The sequence below is a fragment of the Enoplosus armatus genome, chromosome 7 (assembly GCF_043641665.1).
Source record: "Enoplosus armatus isolate fEnoArm2 chromosome 7, fEnoArm2.hap1, whole genome shotgun sequence".
NCBI classification, from domain to species: domain Eukaryota; kingdom Metazoa; phylum Chordata; class Actinopteri; order Centrarchiformes; family Enoplosidae; genus Enoplosus; species Enoplosus armatus.
Genome location: NC_092186.1, coordinates 21493774 through 21517877, shown reverse-complemented (window position 1 = coordinate 21517877; position 24104 = coordinate 21493774). Strand labels below are relative to the sequence as shown.

The 24104-nt window shown below is 39.1% G+C and overlaps 1 protein-coding gene across 3 annotated transcripts in view; it reads right to left on the bottom strand.

Moving 5' to 3' along the window:
- Positions 1–23285, bottom strand: part of jak1 (Janus kinase 1) — a 38981-nt gene extending 15696 nt beyond the window's left edge. For 2 of the 3 annotated variants that reach the window (XM_070909418.1, XM_070909416.1), the window contains exons 1-9: positions 18212–18443; positions 10328–10539; positions 8912–9035; positions 4596–4749; positions 3941–4104; positions 2844–3112; positions 2096–2211; positions 1160–1333; positions 305–462 (exon numbers count right to left, since the gene is read on the bottom strand). In XM_070909418.1, the coding sequence (XP_070765519.1) occupies positions 305–462; positions 1160–1333; positions 2096–2211; positions 2844–3112; positions 3941–4104; positions 4596–4749; positions 8912–9035; positions 10328–10532 (1364 nt within the window). In that variant the 5' untranslated portion in view covers positions 10533–10539; positions 18212–18443. Of the gene's footprint in view, positions 1–304; positions 463–1159; positions 1334–2095; positions 2212–2843; positions 3113–3940; positions 4105–4595; positions 4750–8911; positions 9036–10327; positions 10540–18211; positions 18444–23206 lie in introns of those variants that run through there. The other variant, XM_070909417.1, reaches the window with a different exon arrangement.
- Positions 23286–24104: the final 819 nt, after the last annotated feature.

The window sequence follows — 24104 nt, the reverse complement described above, 5'->3', positions numbered from 1 at the left end:
CTGCAGTCACAAAAACAACATTTAGACAAACCTTAAACTGCAACAATGGAAAGGTTGATTGAAAATGGTAGGTTAACAATGAGGATGACAGTAGCCTTTATCATAAGACCTTCATTTAGGCTGGCTTTTAAAAGCAGTGTGTGATATCTGTGCATGTAGGAGGCAGACAGGGTATAAGCAAATACAAATTAAGCTCAGTAAGAGATGGTCTATCTGTAATAAAATAGCATGTGTCCAGTAACACTGCTTTATTGTGAGGAAACAGGCACACACACATTCCATAGATAAATCTGCCAGTACAAACCAGATGGGTCCGTGGCAACCGTTGTCGATGTTGTGCACCACTGAAGCAGGGGCCACCTCCTTGCACAGGTAGTGGTGGGCATCCACTGTCAGCCTGAAGTACCCGTCCACAAGTGCTGCAAAGGACAGAGCCTCAGCCCTAGAAGCCATTTGTAACTCCTGAAAGGAGAAGAGATGACGAGAAGGAAGGAGGAAAGAGGTGATCAGAATAGGAGCTCTTAGAAAGCCTCAATACTCCAGAGGGTTGTCTAAAAGAGTGGTGATGTATTACAAAACTCAAAATCCATTTTCATGATGAAGCATGATATCACCATTAGTCATAGCTAATAGCATGTAGCGAGAAGCAGGCTTTGTTTCAACATGAGGTAAATCCAAACAAATGTTGCCGTCGGTCACGTTAAGTGGAGGCAGTAGTCCAGGTTGCTAAAATAAGAGAGTGATCGATTATGACTGTATGAAGACACATCACAAAAGGTATTTACTTTGACATGTAGGTTTCAGGCCATTGCAGCAACAAAGCCACAGGAATGTTGTACAGTAAATGCCTTTTTAAATACCAAAACTTTTAGATCACATTTGTGGAACGATGATTGCAAATTCTGGTCGTAATTATGAATGAATGAAGAACTTGACAATTGATCTTTAAAATTATGAGCAGGCTTCAGAACAAATATTCAAACATATTTTGGATACTTACAGAGAACATCACAGAATATGACTCTGCTATGCAGTCACACCCACATGTTGTGAATGACAATCCACGGCTCAAAACAAGCATGCAAAGTTACAGTTGGGGTCATCAAAAACACATGAAACACACCACTATTTGATTTGTTTGTATGTGTGTCTGTCTCACCATCCTCTTGTTGTCCTGTCTATAGATGGTGACCATTGCCTCTTTGACGACAGCGTGTGTGATCTCATGGAAGTCACAGAACACCACCCAGTTTTCGTTCGCCTCTTTCTTTTTCTGTTTTCCATCCAGCTTGTTCTTCTTTGACTTGCCCTTTTCTTTCGAGATCACAGGTGCCTGTTTTAAAGTTAGACAAAGCAGATAAACACACACAAATTATGTAAGAAAAGAAACCATCAGTATTTTCAAATCATGTCTGATTTGCCCGAGGTAATATGCAGTACCATGACATTGGGACTAGTTACCACTAGTGCAAAATACGAAATACTGTAACATAATGAAGACAACTGTGCTGCTCTTCCAAAGTAATTCACCCTCTGTCTGTCTGTCCTCATTAAAATATAAGGAAATGTGTTCTCAGTATCTGATTTCTGCACATGAAATTTGATACATGTTATTGATTATGCCAAATATTTATCACACAGTCAGCAGGAGATGTGTTATGTTATTCAGCAGGATTGTACGGAAAATGACAGCAGTATGTGGATGGGACACACTGTTAAGTAGCATCCCCTTAAACATAAAAAAAAAAGAGATCACTAGTTCACTTAGTTTCTCATTTCTGTATAATATTCCTATTATATGCTTTGAAGTGACTTCGTGACTTTATATTGAGCTTAATTTCTTTTTTAATATTGATAACTTTCTCTGATATCAGTTGAATAAAGGTGACTTTATCCAACTTAATTAATCTTAATTTTCCATATACAAACGTGTTTTGTTGTAGCTACTCCACAGAGTGTTAATGATATTTTTCTTATATAACCTTTGTGTCTGGCTCTCCAGATAATGGCAAAGACATTTGTCTGACAGTTATTTGTCATTTGCCATCATCTCTCTAACACACCGCCTTGCACACATACACACAGTTTCACTCACTGCAGTGGGTTTCTTCCTCCAGGAAATGCCAGTGGTGCCAGTAACCAGGACCTGCATGTCATGGCTTGTCTCCATGTTCTGACTCTGGCTCTGCCTTTGGCTGTGGCTGTAGTACCCTAGAAACAACAAGCAAACAGTATACCACAGCAGTTACACATGCAGCCAAATTGTAATGCTGTAGCTACAAGACACATAAACTGTAGACACGGCGATCGTTGAAAAAATATTGACGCGTTAATTAATTGGTTTCACACAACAGTGACGAGTGAAGACAGGGAAATGTATACTTGGCTTTGGCTACTGTATGTTTACATTGAAAGAAGATTCTGATCTTAAGCAGGTTACTCAAACCATCCAGTTCTGCATCAGGACTTGAGAACTTCACACATTGGTTAGAATCATACAGGGTGTGGTCTACTCTGCGATAAGTGGGTTAATGTGACATGTAAACATCTTGTTCCTTTCACTTTTGGTTTTCAGCATCTGCACAAATTCACACTGTTTTGGTATATTTGGATGTCAACAAAGTTCTGTGGGGACATCACAGGTACTCTACATGTAAGCACCAAACACAAAAACAAACAAACATTTATCTAAATAGTTCTCTTTTTTAGTCATCTATAATAATCTGTAATTCTAGTAAAACTACATCTCAAACAAAACCCCACTCAAAGCTGTTGCATGCCACAAATCTGGCATGCAACAGTGCCTGAGAATTTTAAATCATGGGCATCCCCTGAAATCTTACCATTGTAACCGCCATTGCAGAGCTCTCCTTCCTGCGTGACACTGAGCGAGTTGGGCTCCAGCAGCTCGCTGCCCAGGCCCCTGGTCAGGCCCTCCAGCGTGGCCAGGTACTTGATCTTCAGGTCGTACAGCGTGATGTTGCTGTCCTTGAATGTGCGGTGGTTGAATTCACGGAGGAATTTCTTGAAGACGTTGTTGATGCGGATGCGGGTCAGAATGTTGCGCTGCTTAATGTTGCGGTTCAGCAACTCTGGGATGAAACGCTTGTAGCTGGTGGGATTAAGATGGAAAGATAGATGGAAATGTATGAACACTTTCTTTCAGTTCGTACTTCCTATGCTTTGTGCAAGTGTTTTGAGGGTGAGGAAAAATAATGTGTTCTCAGAAACTATGGGTTAAAGAGTAGCCATCGATTAGTAGCAATCATTCTTTAGTTACTTCCTGTGGTATGTACAACTGTACAACTGATACATGGGCTGATGATGTATGAAGTGCCACATGCATGTGCAGTATTCCCCCTGTATAGAGACCGATCCATATAATGGATATCGCCCTCAAAAAGATATATATATATATTTATTTCCTCCTTTGGAAATGTACTTTAAAGTGTTTGAATGTATGAATTCTTCCACAGGACAAGAAGAAAAAATACCAAATGAAAGGTTAGCCAGCTCTTGCAGCTAAGTATTGGATGAAAGAGCTCCCTGCCACAGAAGCAGAACATCAAAAATATGGTATATTCTCAGCCTACAAAAAAAACGCTGGGGCGTGTCCATTCATTCAATACACACTTTGCACTGCTCTACTATCGAAGGAGAGCATTTCTATTTCTGGACTTGAGCTTAGAATATCAAAGCCACCACTGGAGCTTCATGACCCAGTGCCCCCTAGCTTGTCAACAAATCTAATCAGATAACTGTGAACAGTTGTGACTATAAACAAGACAACACCACTCCTTTCCTGACAGCAATTATGATAGTGCTTTGAATTTAACAATGTTGTTATTTTAAGATCATAATCAAAAGTCTGTTGAAGCCGCTCCATTCCAAACTTCTTTAGAAAATGAATGGCTCAAGCCCATGCCATATTGTGTGTTACCTGATTTCATGGGAAGCAGTGGGCAGAGGAATATCCATGTTTGTGGCATAGTGAGTGATAGCGAGCACAGCCATGCCCAAACACTCATTTTCTATCTCGTGTTGCTCTGCCTCTGACTGGGACATCCTCAGTGGAATCACGCCTTTCTGAAAGTCATGCTGGCCCTGCATAACAAACACACATTTATATTCAGCACAGGTATGGACACACTGAACACATGAACATGAACACCGAAAAAGAACTTAAAAAGAAAAAGCAGACTGTCTTATTTACTGGAAATTCAGATAGATTTCTTATATTTTAGACAATTGACAATTAAGATGTTATTTGAAGTCTGGAAACATCAATTCCAGCTGAGTTACAACTTCTTTCAGACTTTTTATATTTTAATGGACTAAAAGAATTGAATTATCTGCTGCTCTCCTTAAAGCTGCACTTCCTGATATTGTTACATTTCCTCCCAGCAGTTGATTTTTTGAAACTCAATTGTGAAGTGTGTTGATGTTTGAGCTTTTAATCAAAATGTAATTTCAAAAGATATTTCAAAGAAACAAATAATAAATACAAATATTTCAAAAACTGGGCAACAATGAGACAGCGATGCCTAAAACGCTCCCCTGACAATATAAAGTAATGAGTACAATTATCTATTCACCTGGGCAAACAGGTAGTCGAGGGAGGCAGCGTCCAGTAGGGGGGTTCCTTCTGGTGTTTTCTGTGGGCTAAGTCCTCCTCTGAGTTTACTGATGCAGTGTCTCCAAACTGGAGATTCTCCCTCAGTGGTACCATGCCAGTTTCTGAAATAAAACCTGACAGGAGAGAGGAAGAAGGCAACAGAATGAATACAGGGTGCTCATGCAAGAGAGTATGCATGGTTTTAAAAAAAAAATAAAAATAAAAAAAAGCACAAGAATACAGAGTGGCATTACAAGATAACATGGGCTGTTAATTAACTCCAGAAACCCATTTTGTTCTTGAATGCACCGATTTAGATCTCAATTTACTACTTGGTTTTGAAATTATTGCCTGAAAGGAAGGAGGATGTTGGTTCTATGAATAACAAGATGAAGGATTTCAGCCTTTAGTGAAAGAGATGCCTGCCAGTGGTGGAATCTCTAAATGAAAAGATGAGCTGAACTCTGGATCATTATATGTGTGCTGCTGAACTACTGGTATCCACTACACAAAAAGGTCCACATGTGTCTGAAGTAGTGAAGATGAAAGAGTGAAATCAAAAGCTTTATAACACCAACCTGAATCATAAATGGGCTTTGTCATGCACCTGAGTGTGCACAGTGAAACAATACAACAGGAAGTGTTCTGCTGCCTCCTGTGTTATATGCAGTGACTAAAGTGTAAAAAACACTTGCCCATTTTCCCTCATTTTGTCATCTCCATTTTCACTTTTCATGCAAAGATCACCCAGCCAGTTAGAATTTCAGTGCTGGGCAACATCTACGTTTTTATTCCTTTAGGGTTTTCTTTGTTCCTGTTTTCTATGAGATAATGCAATTGTTCAGCTAGCCTGTGCGTTTCAGAGGAAATACAGTATATCATCTCTGTTTGTTCAGCGTCACAGACGTCTGTCTATACCCTCCCCAGACCAGCAGCACACATGGGGAAGTGGTGATGTGGTAATCCAAATCAAGAGAACATTTGAAAAACATGCAAAAAGGTATACAAAAATACAAAAATAATATTCAGCCAACAGGCATGCACATACTGATGATAGGACTGCTGAAACTTTACTGGCCAGAGAGAAAATTCTGTAAGACAATGTCAGGAAGAGTGAGGGCTGTGGTAGGAAACCCATGGGACACATGGAAAACATATTAACTCCACACAGAAAGGCAGGCCACCAGAAGCCAGGACCATTTTGGGGCAACAATGTTACCCGTAAGGAGCCACCTTGCTGACCTTTTTCTCTTTTTTTTTTTTCAAGCCATGCTAGCGACGTGGCTCTCGGGGTGGTAATGACGGGTGGTCTGTCTGGCGGTTGGACCCCACTTACTGGACTGACAGTAAGTCCAGTAAGTGGGGTCTCTCATCCTAACATTTGGATTGGCACAAAGTTTTGCACAGACACTCATGGCTCTCAGACGATGTATCGGTTAGTTAACATTCAGAGCAGCCTCAGTTGTGTTTTTGTGCAATTTAGCAAATGTCAGCATGGTGACACACTAAAAGAAGATAATAAACATGGTAAACATTACACCTGCTGAACATAAATATGCTGCATTGTCATTGTGAGCGTGTTAGCATGCCTTCAGCTCAAAGCACTGCTGTGCCTAAGTACAGCCTCACAGAGCCGCTAGTGTGGCTGTAGACTCTTCTCTCTTTATTATTTGTCGTTAGTCCTTTTTCTTTCTTTCTTTTTTTTTTATCTGATTGGAATCCATCCTGGTGCCACTTTAATCACTGTGTGTTTGTGTTGAACATTTGTTTATGCTAAAGACTGTGTGCATATCAAGACTTGACCACAATACCCTGCTTGTTTGTCAGACTGCACTTCAGTACGCAAAGCAGGCTGCAGCAAGAAAAAAAACACACAAGCAGACATACAACACACACCACAGTTACACTCTATGCACACTCCCTCTTCTCTCCACTAGCTACTGTCAAAGCAGAACACAGAGAAAGAGGAAGTGCAATTGACACCACAGTTGTGTTTTTTCCCCCTCTATGCATGAAATGCTACCTAACTTGTAGAATGGATTATCTGAGGAGGGGCTTAACTCTCTTCAAAGTAATCCTGTCAGGTACAAATACTACATTGCTGGTCTCAAAGAAACTTTCCCTCCAGACTTCTCACAACCTATAAAACTGGGTATAATGAGCAATTTAGTCTCATATCACTGAGTTAAGTATGAAGTTAGACTCTACTCTTGCCATCACTTGTAAAGGATGTAAGACATCAGTGACTCTTCTATAATTATTCTAATTGTCTTCTATGTCTATTCTGAGATTATATTAGTTTATAGCCAGTCTTAAAACAGCTCTCTATGAAGTACTGCTAACCTTCATCTTTTGCTGAATTCATTGTTTGTTTGTTTGTTTTGCTGTTTTCCCTCGTCTTTCCTCGCATTAAGCCAAAGCGAGAATCAAGATCCAACTAGCCTGCAGGAACTTGGAATGTGTCTCAGCTTGCCAAGCCACCCAGTGCCTTTTGCCATGTTATGATCTTTTACAACCAGACCCACGGTTGCTCATTTACAACACACGTACACAATTTTCAGCAAACTGCTTTCACACAATGCAGAGGTTTTAATTGACATGCTCCTTCTCTTATTCATTTCACATCCCCAAGTATCCTTTTGACCAGTATGTGTCTATTTTAGAAAACTGCTTTCAAGACAAATATATATCCAACAGACGCCATATTCCATTAATTTTCCACCAAATGTTGTGGCACATGTCATGATGGCAGCAGGATAAGCAAGGTAGCCCTGGCATACACCTTGCCATACCTTTCAGCTCCATGTATCGATGTAGGATATGTAATACCTCTAGTGTATTCACAGTCAGTCCCACAGTCTCCTCTGAAGGGAGGCCTACAGGAATCATCCTGATCCAAAGCAGATCATTTCAACACAAAGGAACAGCACTTCAAGCGAACACACTTCAACCACTTGAATCCTGGTTTCAAGTAGAGAGACAGGACAGGCAGGGGGGAGAGAGACAGGATGAGATGTAGCTCTAGGCTGCTAGCATACATAACATACCTGAGGTGGATGGGGCAACGAGGCAGTCAAAAATTGTGCATTTCTCTACCTGTGTGTGTGTGTGTGTGTGTGTGTGTGTGTGTGTGTGTGTGTGTGTCCCGCGCCTCTTACATATGACAGGCTCCCAGGGAGAACGAATGTCCTAATCTTATTGCAACTTAGAAACAGACTTGGTGAGATAAAAGGTGCAAGATGACCTTATGCAGCCTAAATAAATAGGAAATCTATTTGCTCATTCCCTCCAATACTGTGAGCAGAGCCGGTAACGTTGGAGCTTATCAATAATAATAATTTAGCCCCAGGGTCGATGTAATATCGGGTTTCGGTACCCATCCCTAGTTGAAATGTGGATTGACTGGTAAATCAAAGGTTTTGCCTTCAGGCCCAGCTCCCTCAACAAACCCCACATCACTGACAGTGGTACATGGCTCTACTTGTCATCCTCTCGTGCCATGTTACCATCACTCATGAAATGACAGCAAGATGTTTGAACTTCTCCACTCATGGCAGAAACTCTCACCCACTTACATAGAGTATCATGGCCTCTGACTTGGAGGTCCTGGCTCAAATCAGAGTTTGGGTTCAAAGCAGGCCGTTTCTCCCGAACACTCCCTTCCTAGTTTTATTGATGTCATCCAAATGACCATCTACATCCCCTGGCAGAGTCCTTGTTCACACTCTCCCAGGGTTCCTCTAACCCTGGAAAACCCCAAACAAGCAAACAGCCCTGCCCCTCTCTGTGAGTTTGGCTCCAGAGGCTGTGCTTTATGCAAAAGTGAGCTCAACTGGATCTTCTGGGGTGGCCTGCACGTTGGTTCGCCATGGGACATGATTTCTTTGGTATTGCTCCACCTCCTGCTCCTTCCCACCAGACAAGATACATTCCACATCCCAGGACCCAGTTTTCATAGCCAGGAGTCAGCATGCCAAGGTACCCGCCTTTCTCTGCTGCCCAACTGGCAACACACAAATCCCTACACCTAATCTTGCAGGTTTGGTGAAGGCGCTCGATTGAGGAAGGTGCCCCAGTATCAAAAGTCCAGAATATGGCTACTCTTTCCTGAGGTGGGCGTTCCATACAGGTCTTTAAATTGCTCTTACTCTGGACTACACTACATTTTAAGGGGTTCAATAAGGAAAAACACAGTTTCTTTCAATTTAAGAAATGACTTTATGGAGATATATGGCAGCTAGAAAATCATAATATTCAACACCAATGTAGTCAGCTCTGCTGTGATGCCATTCTTACCTCATGCGATAATGCAACTTGATACTGGTTTCCTCTGTGATCTTGAACTCATAGTTGGGGGGGTACCACATGCCAGTTGTCTCATTGTACAGGGCAAATAGGTTATGGCACAAGGGAGAGATTGCTGAGAAGGGAAAGAGAAAAGAAGAAAAAAAGATCAATATTCAGATCAATTGTTGGATTGGGACAGAGGCTCTACCAAAAGAGGATTTAAGAGCAACAGCAAAAAAATCTGCTTATAAAACAAGACAAACAGAAAGATCTACATACATGCTCCACCATATCAATTTCACTTGGTTACAGTGTATGTTTTTACACCTAGGCATAGATGAAAGGTAGGACTCTGGTTATACAGAACATTTGCACATTTCTACATTAAATGTAAGTCTTCAAATACCTGAAATTAAAATTTTCATCTAAGCCCAGTTCACCAGAGTCAGCTAAACAGATAAGCAGTCAGTTAAAATGACCAATGGTTGGGTAGAGATCGAGAGACACTTCTTCTAAGAGCCCCTAGAGTGGCACTTAGTCTAGTTTTACAATAACTGATTCATGGGTTTCGAACTGTGATTGCAATTGATTTGCAGTACCGCCATGTACTGATTATATAATGATGAAATGAGCGATCTATTCTCTAGTAACCACTATGTCCATCTTTGGAATCTAATGCATTTTATTTCACATGTTGACAGCCGAATGGTAGCACTTAGAGGTAAGGCAGTAATACATGTTCATGTGGATTTGAGAACAGTAACAGACAGGGAGAAGTTCTCATCGGTGAGAGTGTCGTTTAACACCTATCTCTCGCTCAACAGTTAACTTAGACTCATGACGTTAATCAGAAAAAGAGCAGAACCCAGCAGAAAATGACTTGTTAAAGACGTTAACGGTTTTTACACAATTGTTATAGAACAGGACATCCAAATGATACAGTAGTTTATTTCTAGTCAGGAAGTCTGGTAAAGGAGACAAACCTATCTACATAAGATCTTTACAGAACATCAGAACATCATTACAGAACACTACAGAGTTTACTGTATCACCAAATAACCCACAATGAATGTGTTGTAATCAGTTGATTTGTCTTTGATTCAAGCCAGCGCTAAACTGTATTCTTGTACGTTATCTGAGTTCTTGCATCAGTGCATGTCATTTACGATCACCTCTCTTACCAGCTGTTTACACTCCCTCTGTTCATATTTCTCTTTCTCTGTCTACATGCTATAAAAGTGTTTGTTTGCTTTAAAAAAAAAAAATAATAAATAATAATTTTAAGCCTTATGCAATGTCATTTAAGAGTGGGGATATAATTTTGTTATCTCCAATTGATTTGGCACATATACCACATACTATATTCACAGTAAAATCTACAACACAGCTTGATTTTGCCAACTAGCCAACAGTTCAGTCACTCACAGCATTTCTTGGCAGCATCCACGCAGAGCTCCTCCACGGTGTAGCAGCCTTTGAGGTACTCTAGCTGCTGCACATCCGGTGTGTAAAAGTAGATCTCCAGGCCTAAAGTGGAAGTAGGAGAAGAGGGGATTTGGGTCCTCCTACTGGACCTCCTCATCTTCCCGCAGAGTTGCCTGCTCAACTCCATCACCCACAGAGTTGGCATTCAGACGCTGGATAAGTGAAGTGAAAAAGAGAAATGAAGGAAGTGGGCGTGTTATATTCAACTTTTGATTAAAGGTCAACGTTTTTTGGCTTGCATACAGCACTGTATTGTGTACCATATTTGCAGTTGATTCAATTCAGGATCAATTAGACAAATGAGAAAACATAAACATGGGAAACAACCTAATTCATATTTCTCTTACCCATAACTTACTGTATTTTAATGGTTAGTGGAATGGTAAATCAAACTTCAGATACCTTGTCTTTGAAGTGATTTCTACTAAGTAGCATTAATATTATTATCTTACAGTCTAAAGGCTGTTTTTGAAACTTGGCAAGGGCTTTTAATACCAAGTTCACTTATGTCAGCCTGTCCCACTCTTATATCATTATATAATCGACGATTTCTGAGGAAATGTGTGACCACTGTGTAGTTAACATCAACATCGTGTGTGTGTGTGTGTGTGTGTGTGTGTGTGTGTGCGCACGCGCATGTTACAGTAAGGCAAAAGTATTGATTGAGCAGTGAGCTAAGTAAACAACAGCTGAGACTCTGAGTTCAATGTTCATTAACCCGATGACTCATGTCAAGACTGTGCAGAGCCCTAACACACAAAAGCACAGAGAATACAGTGCTGTCCCACTGAAATTACATCAGCCTCTCAACTGAGCCGATGACATCAACATGGAAGACAGATGATCGCTGCGCATGGGGCTGCGAACGAGGACTTCGGGCTTCACTACTAGATGAGTCTAATAGCCTGTCTACGCCGGCTGCAGAGCAAAAGCAGCATGTCAACAGCAGCACAGTAGCAGCAGCTGTGAGTCCTTCATCAGCGTTCACACTGGACCCGTTCACTCACAGTACTGCTTTTCACTCAATGGTGTGTTGACAGCACTTACAGCTAAATAAACAATCATGTAGTTAAGTGAAAAAAATGTACTTAAAGCCAGAAAAGACACTTCACGCATGTGAATACAAGGCGTTATTTGGCCGGTGTAGACAGCCGCATTGGTTTAGATGCGACGCCTTGGGCGTCGACCATGAACTGTGACATCACCAGTTCACATCCAGCTAAGGACCTGTGTTGCATGTCGTTCCCCATTACTGTCCCCTCATTTCCTGTCATTTCTCCACTGGATCTGTCTAATAAGGCAAAATGCCACTAGTTAAAAAAACACATCAGGTGTAGACAGCAGGTAAACCTTCCTTACCCTTCACACTACTTAGTAAATATTCTATATCTTCACACAAAAAGAGCCAATGAAACAATAATAGCTGCTGGCTACACTGTACAGAGTATAAGGGGGTTTCGCTTATTGAAGCTAAAGTCTGCAGCATTTACATGGTTAAGTTTTGTTAGACAATAAGACTGAACTATTTACTGACGCTGGACTTCCTGTACTGTTACTCAGTAATGCTAGACACAAATTTCAGTCCTATAATGCAGTGTGTGACTTGTGGGTCAGCCAGCGTTTTAGTTTTAAAATGATAATAAATGAATGGTAATTGTAATCATAATTGTTAATCGTTATACAACTGACCGGCATGTTTTTCTCATTTCAACGATTGATTGCGTTGGAGAACTCAACATCAGCTCAACATCATCAGCTGTCTGCCTCTGGTTAACCATGATAAACCAACTTTGAAAAGAACAGAAGGGTTATTGGCAATTGGAAAATCTTGGCAAGTCACTGACATAAGACAGAACTTTGTTTACTTTATCTCTGTGTACCGAACAGACTCTGCCTTAGCCGCAAGCAGATGTTAGGCAGATGTTATTGGAATATGCACACAGGTTTTAAGGCCTGTTGCAGGACTAATACTACTAGTTTTTGTAGGTGAGATGGACTTCAGTGAGCATTAAGTCTAGTTGAAGGCTCTCTGGCTTTCAACAGTGAACTCATGAACATAACAATATGAAAAGACTAGGACCACAACAACTATACACACATACACAGCCATTCATTACCGTAACTGTGTATTTCATATCACTATGCAGTAAGTTCTTCCTTTAAACCAATGAGGTGTAACAATGCAATGTCCTGACAGCTTAGCAGCAAACGTTGATGATGATGATGATGATGATGATGATGATGATGATGAATGAATGATTGCGTAGGCATCTGTTCACACTTGATGCCAAACATACACAAGTGTATATAAACAAACATAAAAAGAGACAGAGACACATCCTGGGCCCTCTGACCTAAATAGCTACAGTACAGCGACAGTCTGACTGATAAGTCTTTGCTCATCCGTTTCATCACTGTCCCTTCTTGCTCATCATAACTCCTGTTAACTTCCTAGTAAGCTGACAAAGACATTTTGTGAAATTACTGCACTTAGGACAGATATTCACTCTACCCTGCTAAGCTCATCCCGTTTCACACTAAGCTTAAACTGATCCCATTCCAATCATTCACATCTTGCCAATTCTCAAACATAACCATGGGTAAGCAAAGTCGTCAGCCTGGCAAGTGGGCTAGCTTCTAACAGTCATCATTTGTCATCATTCTCATTTTTTACAGCTGAATTTCTTGAGAAGAGATTTTCGATGATTCATCTGAGTTAATCAGCCTGTGTGTCAATGTCCCTCCCTCCTCCTCTTTCTACTTTTACAGCTGTTATGTGTACTATAGTTAAGGGTAAAAATGTCTCATAAATTGTGTGTGGTATATTAATAAAGCTACAAACAACATGATCGGGAGTGGTTGCGACTGGCAGCATTGATCTAATGCCAGTTTCACTAGAGTTCGTTTTGCAATCATTAGTCCACTTCAGCTGAAAAAAGATGTTGACAGTCCTTCCCTCTCCCCCTCAGTGACACTACCCTGCTTTGTCTGCATGCTGCTGTTTTGAAGAAGGTGAAATGTAATTATTATATTTGGCAAACAAAAGCGAGACCTTGGAGCAGAATGTAATGTAACTAGTGATTGACAACTGATCCCGACAGCTGCGTAGGTGATTCAGGTGTGGATAAAATTAAGTCTACACAAAAGACATAACGAATACTGCCTTTATTTGCGTATGTTTTCCATAAAAATAAAGAACGAAATACTGCAAAAAACAGTAAAATAAATGCTCATAAAAACTTGGAACCAGAGAATTTCTTACATTATTTATTTAACAAATAACTTCAATGATTAAGGAATTATCAAACTTGTTGGTAGTTAATGTTCTGTCGATAAACGGATTGATTAATCATCTAATCGTTTCAGCTTTTCACTGCATCATTTCGAAACGTGCATTGTTGTCACTTAGATCCTAAAACTAACAATCTTCAGTCTAGGAATGTTTTCCAGGGTTTTGTAGTTTTTTCTTATAAATGCATCATCTGGTGCTAGTGCTTTCATACATGGACCGAATACAATGAATATATGCTGTGGACAATGTATATACATGTTGATTGGGTGGTCTAAAACAATGGAAAATAAATATTACACCAACAAACAAATAAGCTCTTCTGCATCACTTAGAGTTCTGTCTGAGGTATGTAGCCCATCAAAAAAGTTGATATCAAAATAAAGCTGACCGCAATCATCATGAGGATGAAGTGCTGCTGCAGAACAAGAAAGTGAAACTGAAATAGAATGAGCCTCCTTTTCCCCATTTCAACCTTCTCTTATACAAAACTTCCTGTAGCTACTTTTCACAATAAAACCCTTCCAGCAAAGACAATTGTGTACGACTTTTATTGTGTTCACTGAGTTCACTTTTTCCTTTCCATACACTGACTGCTAAAGTGAAGAGCTGCAGACAGTGGCCATATACAAAGCACCACGACCAATAATCAAGGTAAGCAATGACTATCCTGTTCTGGGTTATAAAACAAGGCTACACAGGCATTCAGGTGCCCAACAGTGGGAGACAATAGCAAACAAGGTGACAGTCAGCTTCTCACATTGTCAAAGTCAAAACCATCCAGGAGAAGAACTCAGCACTAGCCATATAATGACACAAGTATTTTCTGTTATGCAGCATGAAACACATCACAAAACTCATAAAGTCTTAAACAAGAGTAGAACTCAGGTACAATGATAGCTGCTTGTAAGCTATTTTTTAACTCTGACTTGTGACCACACCCGTAACTGATGCTGGGTTTGATCCAAAAATATTTTTGATCAAGTGAAATTACATTCACCCACGTATTAATGTAAACCCAAGTAAACAATTAGCTATAATAATTTGCTCTTGTTTGCAAGCCAAAAAGGGATGTAGCCAATCAGGGCTGAAGAAATGCAAAACTCATAAAATATTTTAAGCCTTCACACCCTCCGGCCCTCATGTTTGATGTGATGATAATTTGGAGTTTACACATTGAACAAATAGATATTTAACTTGGATTTAGCTACACTGAATGATGGACTAAGGTTAGTCGTTCATGTTTGTTTACTTTCAGACACAAGAAGAATGTTTGGACTTATTATCTTAGTACTTTAATGCCACCTGGCGCCGCCTTGTCATTGATGTGTTTCTTGCATGACACTGACAGTTGCGACACAGGATGATAATCTTATCATTTTATTATTATGTTCAGTACATTACAAATCAGTCTCATTCTTGATCTTATGTTTTGTTCAGATCGGTTTCTGTGATTTTTGTCCATAACATGGCTACATTGCTGCACTGCAATAATGTGACAAAAGTGATCAGTGCTTGGCTGCAACACTGCTGCAAGGGTGCATGCTGAGCTAGGACATCCCCAGAAAGGTGTCAGTGTTAATAAATCATTGAATTAGTACAATAGCCTACCAGGGATTTTTCTGTACCCGTTTTTCACAATTCAGCACCCATGTAAGCATAGTGACATTAAGTGTGTTCAATCATTATCAATACATTATTGGTGTACCCCTGTGGATTGGTCAAAGTCAGGACACAGGCACTCAAAAGCTGAAACTGTTTATATACAGTAGAGAAGTTCATTAAATTGGCTCTGTTGTACTATTTTACAGCAAAAGAAAATGAAACTAACAAAAGCATGAATAAGTGCTTTAATGGACAGGGACTGAAACTTTCTTTATCTTCATTATGGGCTCTTCCTTATTGATTCCCTGCACTTATTGAGTTTCCAGGGCAAAAGAATCTAATTCTAATTCAGTGGCATATTCTATAAACATCTGATACTTCATCCAGACATAATTTAATTTCACCATAGCCACAATAATCTAAATATTAACTTTACAGTAAAGCACTGGTTCTGCATTAAGAATTCTAGTATGGCGACAAGTAATTTCACTGATTTCCTACTTCAAACCAGAAAAGTAGAAACTAACCAAAGTGAAAAGCAACCAAGTGAAAAGGTATCTTAATTACATTTTATGAAGGCAATAACATAGTCTTCAACCTTTTTTTTTTTGCAGGTAATGTCAATTCAGAGTAGGTACTGTCAATTCAACATTCCATTGCCACTGAATTTTATAAACTTAAATATAAGCAGGGGAAAGAGGGCTATGCTTAAATTAAAATGCTGTAATCTGGATGTGCAGGAAATAAAAAAAAAATGAAAATACAGTGGGCAGACAGTAGGCTGGTACAGCAACATCACAGAGGCCACTTGGTTTTTACAAGAAAAGGTCAAGTGAGTGATAATTTAGTGTTCTTTGATGTTAAATATCAAGTTATCATGGTGAATACCAATAAGCAGGCCTATTTCTTTTCTTCAACTGAAATAAACCTCAAAGCTTAAACATTTTGAAGATCAAACTACTAATAATGTTAAACTATGATCACTAACCCATATCAAAGTACATTAAAAATGTCATGTAAATATCAAGTTATCATGGTGAATACCAATAAGCAGGCCGATTTCTCTTCTTCAACTGAAATAAACCTCAAAGCTTAAACATTTTGAAGATCAAACTACTAATAATGTTAAACTATGATCACTAACCCATATCAAAGTACATTAAAAATGTCATGTTAAATATCAAGTTATCATGGTGAATACCAATAAGCAGGCCTATTTCTCTTCTTCAACTGAAATAAACCTCAAAGCTTAAACATTTTGAAGATCAAACTACTAATAATGTTAAACTATGATCACTAACCCATATCAAAGTACATTAAAAATGTCAGATTATTTATCCACATCTGCATTATTCCAATTTAATAATCATTTCTGCTTAGCATTTAGTATTTCACATGTCAATTCCTTGGACAAATTTTACATAAGCCACAGCCTAGGTTTGGGTGAATAATTATGAAAAAAAAATTAAAAAAATTTTAGTGAGTGGTGGTAAGGCCAGAAACAGTGCGAGTGCGTGTGTGTGTGTGTGTGTGTGTGTTGGTCTCAGGAGGAAGTACCTACTTTTGTCGACCTCAAATGTGTGAAGCCATCATTGTCGCGATTTTGTATTATTCCGTACAATATTTGCATTACAGGTAGGGCTATGGAGTCAGATCAGTCTCAATATTAATGATTTAGCACAGAAGGATTCACAAATGTATTGTGGTAAAATATTTTTCAATGCACTCACAATGTCTTTTTGATGCACACACAAATATTTCTTGCTTTAAACAAAAGTAGTAGAAATCAACAAATACATGTAAGCTATTTAAAAGTATTTGCAATTGCCATCAAAAACATATTTGGATGTTGTCACATTTATGTAGACAGCTGAACCTGCATTTACAAACTACTTGTCATGTGTGAACTTCACTGCATTCTTGTGTGGGTTTTTTGAGACTCTCCTGCCGTGGCTCGATTCATGAATGCAATTTTTTTTTTTTGTTGTTCAACAGGGAATTATCTGTAGCCAGCTGCAGCTGACGAACATTTCCATTATCAATTAATTTATGACTATTCTGTCAATTAATCAATTAATTGCCTGGTATATAAATTGTCAAAAAAAAGAAAATTGAAGGAAAAGTTCCTAGAGTTCAAGGTGACGTGGTCAAAATGTCATATTTAGTCAGCCCGACATTCAAAACCCCAATAGAAGAAGTAGATATCCCATTTATTATTACACAGGAGAAAGAAAACCAGGAAATATTCACATTTGAGAAGATGGAACCTGTGAATTTTGGCCACGTTAGCCTGAGAAATGTCTTAAATATTGAATCGCTTATCAAAATCTTTACTATTAATTTTCTGTCTGGATGGGATAACGGATTAATCGACTAACGTAATAGTCACAGCTCTAAATTAAAGAAGGGGTAGCTTTGGCCTAAACAGCCATAATCTGCCAGTTAACAGAAAAATAAAAAATAAAATCAAACCGTGTTACTTAAATCCATCTTGACTGTGTTGGAGCACGGTGAGAAACTTTTTTATACAGTTTTTACAATTTATAAAATGGCGTTGTTGTATTGGATTGCATCATATGACAAGATCTTCCTAATATTTTATCCTCAGTCTGTTTAATGTAATCTTGTAAATTCCTGACTGAATTCTTGTTTAGATTACATTTGAATCACACCGTACATTGGTCTAACATGTATTTTGCCACTGAACATGGATGGAGTCTCATTGCTATCATGCCAAGTGGGTAAACGTTGGTTGACATTAGCTAGCCTGTTAGCCAATTAACTTAGCTGGCCAAAGCAAACAGCAGCTGGATATTCCCCCACTTGACAACAACGGAGACAGATGACAAACAAGTGGATGTGTTCAGCTGACTAGAATCAGACGTTTTTTTCGATGGGAACATTTAATAAACGCGTATTCAACTACTCACCTCACAAGCTTAGCCAGACAGCTGGCAAGTTACTTCCGTTTCGTTTAGTACATTAGACGCCTCAACCAAGTTGGAGATCCTCTCTCGAAGGATTTTAAGTATCGCTTGTCGGCTATTTGATTCTAAAAAATATCCAGTATCCAGAGCGAAAGAAATATTGGGTTAATTCCTCGGAATTTGTTGATATTTGGTAACTTAAACGGAGACGCAGTCCACCTCTGTTCTTGCTAGCCCTTCCTGACAAGTAACGTCCCCTTTCCCGAAAACAACGCAGTGGCCTTGTGTAAAATGCGGCAGCTGATTGGCTGTTTAGCCCGTCACTCAAGATGACGACATTAACCCTCTATTGGACTCAGGTTCGACACTATGTGTATGTGTGCATTTTTACTTGTATTACTCATGTTGTGGGGACAGAAATGTATTCACGCAATGAGGACTCACTCATTTAGAGATAAGGTGGTGCCCAAATGATTAACCATACCATTTAAAACACATTTCCTTTGTCAAATGCTATTTCCAAGGTCAAGAATGAACATTCAATCTCAACTTTCAATCCAACATGGTTGAGAAGTCTTTAAAGCATCCAGGAAAAAAAAAGGAAATTTTAACATCTACATGTACATACCCATGACAACTGGACAACTTTGTACAAGCTTGTACAAATCATATATTTATTTTATTTATTATGTCATAGCCTGTGTTGTTGGCTGTAGTTATTTCTATTGCTGGGGTTGTTTTATTTCTTTTACTTGTGTCTTTTAACACACTGATCAAGAGCAGCGCTCCTAATAATATAACACCTAATATCGTGTACAATGACAATAAAGGCTTTCTGTTCTATTCTATTCTAACTCAATCTGCCGAGGAAGACCGTGTGATAGGATCAAAAGCTCCAGATCATCTACTGAATGGACCTTGTGGTGGCATTCGTTTTTGTCAACTGCTGTTTCCTTTCAATTTCAACAACATTTTAAGGTTAAGACTTGGGGAGGGTTTGGGGAAAATCAGGTAATGTTTATGGTTAAATATCCTCTCCAGACATGTTTGAAGACTTTAAAAAAAAGCATGTGCTTTGAACAATAGTTTGTGTCTGATGTGGTTTTTCTACCAAAAAAAGCTCAATTAACATTAATTATTACAACTACTTCTTCTCCGTCACTGGAAAATCTGGAATCTATGAAGATGCAAATATTTTAATTTTATAAGGACACAAGATGTCTCTCTATTGACTCTATTAACTCTAAAATTCAATTCTCAGTGTATGTGCACTAGAGCTATTATGTTGCCACGTAAGTTGTCATGTCACAAAATGATGCTTTCAGGTACACGTCTTTAACTCATATTTTAGGCAAGCAAAGAGAAACGCTCCCCCCTCAGCAGGTGACTTTGAAAACAGCCTTTTAGTGTCAAACTCTGCATATACATCATTCTGCAATATGAAGGTCAAACATCCAAGTGCAGTAACAATAAGCAAAACACATTTTTGAGAGGCGGAGAACTTAGATGAAGAAAAGTCTCCAGGGAATGAACATAGGTCAATGCAATGTCCTCTCAAGTTACAAAACAACACAAAGACAGGGGAAGAAATGAGGACTTTTCACCCTCATGGACTTCACAGTTGTGCACAGGGGTTATCATTCATCTTTGACATTTTGTAAGTGGCAAAAATGTAGGTACTTCCTTCCTTCCTTCCAGGGCTCTGTTTGAGCTATCTAAAACATCTTTGTGATTGTGTTTCCAAACCTGACGGCATGTAGTCATAGCCTGTTTGCAATAACCACTGCAACCAATTTGCATAACTGTCCTTTTGGATGTGGTTGTTCACTGGAAACAGTGTGAACACATTCCAGTGGCACATCAGCTCCAATATCCTAATAAATGTGTTTAGGTGCACCACAATTCATAATACATACTGAGGGATTCTGCGACAAGTCATGTAATACATCAGTTCCTGCTTTTAAAGGGACATTTGTGACAAAGGGGAATTCAGGAATCATAGACAGATAAGTCAAGGAAGTGTGTAAAAACATGTGACCTATTCTCTCTCTCTCATGTGTAGATATACATATTTCATGATTTGGTTTACAAATGGTACTGTAATAAATGGCTCTGTGAATGTGAAACCAAACAGTTCAAATGGTTGAGTTATAACTGATGATCATTAGTAAGGTTAGCTACATGTAGCATCCATGTAGTATACAAACATTAAATAAATGGTTTATAATACATGATAATGTATTTGTGCGCAGCTATAAGGACATTTTTAAGTGTTCATTAATGTTGTCAGGAAGCATAACTTCTCCACTGTAGACATATCTTACATTATTACTGTTGTGTTTTACTTTATTGTCATTCATTATCTGTTACGGTGAAGTGTTCCCAAGTTGGGTTTGTTATTTTTGTATTTTCTTGCCTTCCCTTTTTCCTCACATCAGTTCCCAGTGTGCAGTGGTCAGTGTCAACAACAGTTCTTCTCCAGCTGTGGGTGGGTACTACACAGAGGGGTTGGCCTTCAGCACCGAATCACATCACTGCAGTCATCAACTATTAGTCACTTCTAACAAGTCTATTGTTCCAGCAGCTTAGGGAATAGACAGGGACCTGCGTGGAAAAAGGGAAAACTACTTACTTCCTCAACGAAAGAACAAGGATGTAGAGGTTTATGTAACACATAAAAATGGGTGGTTCATTTTAAGCGTGGGACTTCCCATGCCAAATCCCAGTAATCACTTGTTCTCTTGCATTAAAGGAAATATGGCAGAAATTCCCCATGATCATGGCTGTCCATGGCAAGTGTTTTGGATGTTAGCAAAAATAGTAGTTGAGTATGCTATCATGAGATGTATATGATAGCATATATAGATAGATGTTCAAGAAATGTAAACCTCACTTGACTTTTCGTACTTTATTATCAAAAAATACACTTTACCACAAAGTATCAAGATATCACATGGTGAGTCAGAAAAACACATGTGATTCAAGGGGAGTTGAGCAGATTGAGGTTAGAGTGAGACAAAAACAAAATATGTATCATGACTCTTGGGGGATTTCCACGGTAGCAAACATTCTAAGGACAGGTGCAGAGTGACCTGTGGTTTATCAGACATGACTCAAACAGTGCATGTATTATTCAAAACACTGCTCTGAAAAATATGATTCATTTCAGCGTATTGACATCACAGATCACAGTACAAGTGTGTTTTGATCTGACATATTGATATTATACAATGAACATTACCTAAGATTCACTAAAACAACAATGACATAGCAATTTATACAAAAATGGAGAGTGTGGCTGTCATTGGTGTGAATCGTACGTACTGCAGGCGTCTTGGATCATGTTCAACTTTTCTGTTTTATTGGAAGAAATTCTCATTCACATAGAACTAGAACAACAAATAAGAGCTTCCTTTTTTTGTGTTATCAAAACTGGATTCAGCCAAGCCTTCAGGCTATAGTTGACATGAATCATGACAAAGGAGCACTTAATTTGTTTTAACAACTTTGCCATCAACATATTCATTATTCAGGTTTCAGAAACAGATTACACAATGGGACCTTGTCATGTCGACCACGAAGCACATCAATAATGGATCTTTAGCTCCCTCTGTTGACAACAATGTGGAGCAACCAAGGACTACCTAACACGCCCTGTGGACATACTAAATCCTAATAGTTTAGTCAAGAAATAAGTTGAAGAACACAGCGTTATTATATAATTGATATTTATAAGGTTAGGACTTATGTTGCAATGCAAGGTTCATAAGCATTGGAGTCATCAGGCTTGACTATAAAGAAGACATGCAATGCAGGAAATGAATGTGGGCAGGTTTACATTAGTTTTAATGCAACTGGAACTTAATTGTCAATGAGAATCAGAATCAGAATCAGAAATACTTTATTGATCCCCAGGGGGAAATTATACAGTACCAGTGCTCCCATTCAATAGTAGAAAGTAGCATAAATTTAGAAGCTGTCATAAAGTATTCAATTGAATCTTAAAAATGATCAGATGGAAACTTCTGTCACTCAATAGTTGACTGTTTTATGGCTGCAACCTTGTCTATTTAAGATTCACTGAATTTTTAAGAGCAAAGATAAATAAAAGAATGTACACACTTCAATAAAAGAAAATTCACTTTATTTCTTGTAGTTAAGCAGAAGTTACATAAGTAGTGAAGATAATACTAACTAATTTGAGATGAATGTTTCTTATACTTAAATACACAATAACAGCCTAATAGATTTGTCATTGAGCATGCCACAAACTACTGACAGATCATGGGAAACAAGGGAAAAGTATTTTGTAAATAAAAACACATGGACTTTTGGATATCCCATTAAACTTTTCTAAATCAACAAACCACAACCATCTTTTTCTTCTCTTCGGTCCTCTGGCTCGTTAGCCAAACGTGCTTTGATTCACTGCACTCGTGTCTAGTTGGCAGCCATCCTTCAGTTATCACAGTACTGTACCTTCGATGGGGACAGCATCAGCACTGTGATAACTGAACCAGGGCAGCCTGTCAAATCTAGCAGTCTGGGGCTTCGCGCTCCATTCGTTGTCCACCCATAATATCTGTAGGTCTCTAGGTCAACAGGTGCAAAGATAATACGTACCTTATACGTACCATACCTTTTGTATTTTTGCAGCTTATTTGCATCTCATACAAAACATATGCGAGTTTCATGTCCAGCATTTGTTTCCATATACAGAATTTTAAGTAACATACATTAGCTAATACTATAACAGAGTAATATAGTTATGTAAGCCAACAATCCCTCATAGTTTATGAAATATCCTTCCCGCCAGTGGTCACCAGCAGGAAATCGTTTGCCCTCTAACCATGGCATTCAAACCTTTAAAATTCCATAACATTTTGGGGAAACATAACAAGACGACTAGAAAATTAACTAATAAAGTCAGAGTGAAAAAGGCACAAAACATAAACTCTAAACAGACAAACTTCTGTAGGCGATATTATTCATACCAACCACAAGGCCGAGTGACGTCAGACTTGTTATGATTCTCCTAGCGGGCTCCGCCCCCCCCTCGGCGCGAGCAGCTTCTCGAGCAGTCCGGTGGCGTCGCTGGCCGACGTAGCGGCTCCTCCTCCTCGTCAGTCCGCCCTCCGCACTTCATGTAAACAACTCCATTAGCCCCGCTGCACAGGGCACTGGCCAAAAATGTTCATGTCGGACGTGAAAAGCAAAACAACATGTGCAAATAACTAAACAGGGTCAGAGGACAAACCCACCGTCAGGGCTGACTGCTCCGTTTGTTGTCACCAGTGTCTGTAAAGAAGAGACCCCGTGAAGAAAGCGCGTCCATATTGTATAAACCCTCAATGTAAATAACTGGCGAACGTCTTATAACCTACTGACAGTGAAGCTAACAGACAGCAACACAGACCAATGGCTCCGATACTAATGTCAGGGAATAAGGGCAACAGCGAGAACTGGAAGGCTGTGCCAACGCTTGTTGCTGTTCTCTACAAATAAACAAAAGTTGGCCAATTCTAAACAACGCCGTTATCTATGCCATTACATACACACCTGCTTTAGTTTGGCTAAATGTGCCCTTTAAAGCGCGACTAAAGGCAAAACATAAATGCAGTGTTCGTAATGAATATTGTGCAGCCAAACGTTAACGCCCCAGCATTGCATACACACCCCTTTCCTAGCCAAAAACAAACAGCATGCTGTAGGATCCCAATATAATCTTTTATTCTTAATTACATTCAGTCTGCATTAAATATATGACAAATGTTTCGCTCGCTTACCTGCAATTTTCCCGTTCAATTCCCCGTGTTTACATGAATATTTTTAATGACGCAGCAAGACCACACAGAGCAACGTGATTGTCGCCATTTTTTGTTGTTATTGAATTCTC